The sequence below is a fragment of the Rhodamnia argentea genome, chromosome 4 (assembly GCF_020921035.1).
Source record: "Rhodamnia argentea isolate NSW1041297 chromosome 4, ASM2092103v1, whole genome shotgun sequence".
In the NCBI taxonomy this organism is placed as follows: domain Eukaryota; kingdom Viridiplantae; phylum Streptophyta; class Magnoliopsida; order Myrtales; family Myrtaceae; genus Rhodamnia; species Rhodamnia argentea.
In genome coordinates, this window is record NC_063153.1 from 6022562 (window position 1) to 6028052 (window position 5491).

Below are 5491 nucleotides of genomic sequence, written 5' to 3' on the forward strand. Positions count from 1 at the left end.
ACCAAACCCATCCTTAATTTTTTCAAGGTCAGCATTTGGTCAAATGTCCCTTGAAAAGACTTAACAAATGCCTCAGCATTGGCCCAAAATTGCTTGGGAAAGCTGAATCAAATGCAGCCTTAGTCGTCCAAGGCGATGAAGAACCTCGGTTGAACGTGAGTGGAAAATTAAAAAAAAATTGCAAATCTGAAAAAGGCAATGAAGAATCGAGGACCTCATGTTACACGTGAATATCTGATTGACGAACGTGGGCTTTACTCGAGCTTTATTTTCTTCGTTGGAAAGAAATGAAGGCCAGAAAGAAAGGAAGAAGACGTGAACGAACGAAGGAACAAGCGATTGCGGGTTTCTCGGTGTTTTTCTGTTTGTGCTCCAACTACGTAGAGCATTTGGGTGCTCCAACAACATAGAAGAACGAATAAGATTTTTTTATTTTTTCGTTTTGAGGGATTTTTAGTTTTTACCTATTCTGGCCGTCGAGAATACCGCATGCTCGCTGGCGGGCAAATATTTGGCTGGTCGGTGAGCTTAGATCTATGCAGTCATTTTAGGCCATAATTTGAAGTAAAGTCCACTTTGGGCTATTTTTTGAGAAAATAATTCCGTTTCGGGTCCCTATTTGAAAAATTTTCCTTCTATTTATGTTCTTAAAGATGCAAAGATGAACTCATTTTTTTTTTAAGAGATGCCAATATGGATTTTTTTTTCTTTCTAAATATGCAAATATTCAAGGTGTGATTTTCCTAAAATGCAGCTTTACAAATTAATCTCAACATATGAGTTTAGTAGATATTCTTCTAAGATGCAAATCTAGATTACTACGAATGTCTATGACATCGACATGGCATGAATGATTATCGATGAAAAGCAAATATGTGAGGTGCGAATGAGAAATTAAATGCGACGACGTGATCTGAAGTGTCCTAGAGATGTGCGGCTTCATGAGAATCCTAATATGCACGGAAAAACAAATATTCAATTCTTATATTCTATTTGACGAAAGAAAATTCTACTATTCTAAGTTCAGATACGAGCAAGTTTACATGCACATGTAACACATAACTAGAAGTAATTACGCTAAAACATACAACACATATGGTGCAATAAAACCACAAAGTAAAGCTCTGTTTATTTCGAGGAAAATAACTTTCTGAAAAATAGTTTCGGATTTTCTAGCTTTTGCTTCACAAAAAATAAACTAGTCAAGGAAAACATTTTTCACCAATGGAGAAAATACCTTCAGAAGTAGAGAAAATGAAAGATGAAATCTTTTTCTCTCATCTTTCCTCACTCCACTCATTTATCTTCCTTTCTTTTTCATAATTTGAAAAAAATCAATTTTTGTAATTATTTTTATTTTTAATGATTTTTATTCTTTATTTTATTTATTTTTTCCCTTTTTAATTATTTTTTATTTACTTTTTCCCTTCTTCCTTGGCCAGCAAGCTTGCGTGTGGCTGTCATTGGCCGGTGTTGGCAAAGGAAGAAGGAAAAATAAGAAGATAGAAAAGAAATGAATAAAATATAAAATAATTATTAGAAAATTTTATTTTTTATTGAAATTTTATAAGAATTGTACATGTTAGTGCTGATTGTACCACGTAAGACGGCTGGGTCTATGTCGGTAATTTTACGCCAAACAACGACGCAAAAAATCAAATGAGATTTTCCTTACTAAACAACGGCAAATATTTTACAATTCATTTTCATATATTAGCCGACAATCGGAAACTACCGTCAATTTATCTGGCAAATGACTTTTCCAAAAACATTATCCAAGAAAAAGCCATAATTTTTCACGAAATAAATGGGGCCTAAGTCTGGACAACATGTATTTGACACCAATTCCACATGAGAAGACATTAAAACCAAAATCAAGCGCAAAGGGGGTTCGAATTTAACCATGTTTGAGTTAAGACGTTCCGCATTCTCAGTTCAAGTTACGAATGCACTTGGGGACATATATCCGGACAAAATCGAAATGGAACATCTGCAAGCTCACGCAATTGAATTTGAAGGGAATAAGAGATTTGATTTTTACCTTGAGATCCCGTCGGCCACCGATATTGCTACACAAAAATGCCGGCAAACTTAAATGCAATTCATCACCGGGCTAACTTAAACGAGATTTGCAGACATGATATTGCTACACAAAAATGCACATAATGAACACATACAATGCAAATGCAGGAACTACGCGATTCCAATATTGTCGTTTACGGGTCAAGCTCAATCCCTAATATTATGAGATAAATGATGAAAGTAAGAGCCAAAATTTAGGTGTCGACATGCATCAATGGACTAAATTCTTGGACTCCCATTTTCGGATTATCCCATTGGTGAGATTAAATTTTCCTTAATTTTTACGAGTGCTATGGAAATACATTATGTGCATTTTTAGTGAACATTTAAACTTTTGAAAATCTTTTTTTTTTTGGTAAATGTAAGATTTGTATTGACTTTAACCAAAATGTAGATTTACAAGAGCGAAGCCCAACACCTCAGGGAAAGATCTTGCGCTCATGGTGACATTAGTAGATGTCACTACAGGGTGCAAGGGTGTTGTGGGATCAATATAAAGGGCTGGTATCCCTAAAAACAGAAAACATATGAGAAATAAGAAGTCAAAACAGGTGGCCAAAATATAAACAAAAAAAGCCAGGAAAGAACCTCATATCAAATAAAGATCATCGGATTGATGCTCCAGTTTGCTTGCATCCTCCGGTTTCTAGAGGTATCTTCCACATGTTTGAACCTCAAAGCCTTGTCTTTAACCAGCTTCTCAAGATGCTTTTTCATCGCTGGCATAAAATGAGTCTGGTTATGGAAAAGGATATGGTTCCTTTCCGTCCAGATAATGTGGCACAAGGTGCCAAAGGAGAACCGTGCAATAGTTTGATGGACATGCTTGCCTCTGATTTGCTGCATAGCCCAGTGGAGATTGTCACTCCAACAGCGATTCAGCCAAGCCAGATTGCACTTTGAAACTATTGGTGCCTTCTTTGGCTAAGAAAAAGTATGTGTGGGCGATCTAATAAATTAATGTGGTTGGAGAGTACGAAATCGTAGGAGCAATTGCATTATTGTCATGCCCGAAATTAAATCATCAGTGTAATCGAAGACCAAAGATGTGGCAATCATTATCGAACATGCATGCCACCTTCTCCTTTTGACAATCTCTACCTTATGAAATCCAACTACTCCCAATTTCAGTTTATTTATTACGACCCAATAAATCCCAATTATTCTTCCTTGGACCAACCTGAGGAGAAATGAGCTCCCATCGGGGGATTGTCCTGACCCTAACGCTCCTCCTCCTGGTCTCAACATGCCATGCCCTCCCTAGAAAGCCTGCCGGACCGAGCCTAGCCGACCAGTTCCTTGCCCCCCACAACGTGGCCCGTGCCGCCGTCAGGATGCCACCGCTCGTGTGGGACCCAAGCCTCGTGGGCTATGCACGCCAGTGGGCCTTCCAGAGGCGGCGAGATTGCGCCTTGAGGCACTCGAACGGGCCCTATGGGGAAAACATATTCTGGGGGAGCGGCACGGGGTGGAGCCCAGGGCAGGCGGTGGCGGCGTGGGCCTCGGAGCGGCGATGGTACGACTACAAGAGCAACGGGTGTTCACGGGGCCAGATGTGCGGGCACTACACGCAGATAGTGTGGAGGAGCACGAAGAGGGTCGGGTGCACTGTGGAGGTGTGCTCCAGCGGTGGCGGCACGTTCATGGTTTGTGAGTATGATCCGCCTGGGAATTACATCGGAGAGAGGCCTTATTGAACAGTTTTATGATGATGAAATTATGGGTGTGTTCAAAGTGAGGATAAGATTTTTGTAATTGAGGTACTTTGATACTCTTTGGAGTGAGGCACACATGCAATTTATGTATGATTAATTTTATAATACAAAATATTCAATCGTCTAATTCTGTTTTTGTTTTATTTTCTTTGATAAGTTAATATTTTATATGTTCGTACTAAACTTGCTAATAGACATGTAACAACTCAGTCAAGTTTACATATTATTCTTAGTGAGCGCCTCGAATTGGGATGTCGGTTTTTCGACTTTGTCGTTGTCGATGTTGATGCAACACAACCTGAAACAGTGGATGAAAAAAGAACAAGAACATTATAATTAGACTTTATTTTTTTTTTTTGATAACCGAGGTTTCCTCGTACAATGGACTATTAGACTTTGTTCCATGGTACATTGATGAAGAATCTCATATTCTTCTTCTCCCTGAGCATCCTTACAATATAAAGCGGTTCAAAAATCAAGTAATGTGAGGAAAAAATTATCACAGAATATCATATGTATTACAAGGAAAGCAGATAAGATATGGAAGAGCTATGAGCAAAAAGCAAAGAACATTTACCTTTTGTGTGATCATTGTTTTTTGTCTAATCACGGTATGTCTGAAAAGTCGATAGATTTTCTTGGGCTGAAGGACACTTTAAGTATAAATATATGTATACGGAGCTCATTTTGGTGCTAATTTTTTTGGATTACTTAAGTATCAATTTTTTTGAAAAATGATTATTTAAGTGCCAACTCCGGTGAGGACGTCGGAATTTTTTGCCATTGGCACTAAAGTGATTATTTTTTCTTTGATTTGGCACTAAAATAATCATTTTTTAGATCACTTAAGTGCCAATTTTTTTTGAAAAATGATTATTTAAGTGCTAACTCCGGTGAGGTAGCCGGAATTTCTTGCCGTTGGCATTGAAGTCATCGTTTGTTCTTCAATTTGGTACTTAAGTGATAAAAAAAAAATATTGGCATCAAAGTGAGTACCGTACGCAAATATTGGCACTTGAAGTGTCCTTTTACCGATTTTCTTGACATAGACGATTCAATTAGAGGCTCACCTTTTTATACCTTTTATGAACTAAAAGCAAGTCCAATTACATGTTGCTTCCTCTTCCTTCTTGTCCTGTCACAATGTACAAAAAGAAAACAATGAATGCTTTCTTAACATAAATGATTTGAGTAGGAAATGCTTTCTTAACATAAATGATTTGAGTAGGGCATACCGCTCTCTCCTTTGTAACTTGTGTTAGAGATATGCCCTAAAGCGACTATGTAATAGTTACATGTTAGGGATTTCAGTTGTATTTTCAATTTATTATTTAATTAATGGCAAAGACGTATTTATTCATTTGTCCAATTATTTACTTATATGAATAAATTCCACAAGATCGGTTGTGGCTGGACCTATTCTTGAGACGTTGAGAATATGTGTGACAGGTTCACGGTTAGACTGAATCTTTAAACTGTTCCCGGTTGATGGATTATTGAATGGATATCAATGATCCTGTTGAGACCGGTGTGTTCTTAACTTCACCATTGAGCATTGGATGCTTAAGGGAATGACGAGTCACAAGTCATTGGGTATTGCGATGCTCGAGTTAGAACACAGGTGCTTGTATCAGACAAGTTCACCGAACGTGACACACATTGGACGATTAGCGACATGGAAGCTTTTAGCGTGG

The 5491-nt window shown here is 37.9% G+C and overlaps 1 protein-coding gene across 1 annotated transcript; it reads left to right on the forward strand.

Moving 5' to 3' along the window:
- The first annotated feature begins 3272 nt into the window (after positions 1-3272).
- On the forward strand, positions 3273-3779 carry LOC125314902 (pathogenesis-related protein PR-1-like). The gene has a single exon (XM_048278246.1). The coding sequence runs from the start codon at positions 3273-3275 to the stop codon at positions 3777-3779; it is 507 nt and encodes a 168-aa protein (XP_048134203.1).
- The last annotated feature ends 1712 nt before the right edge of the window (positions 3780-5491 follow it).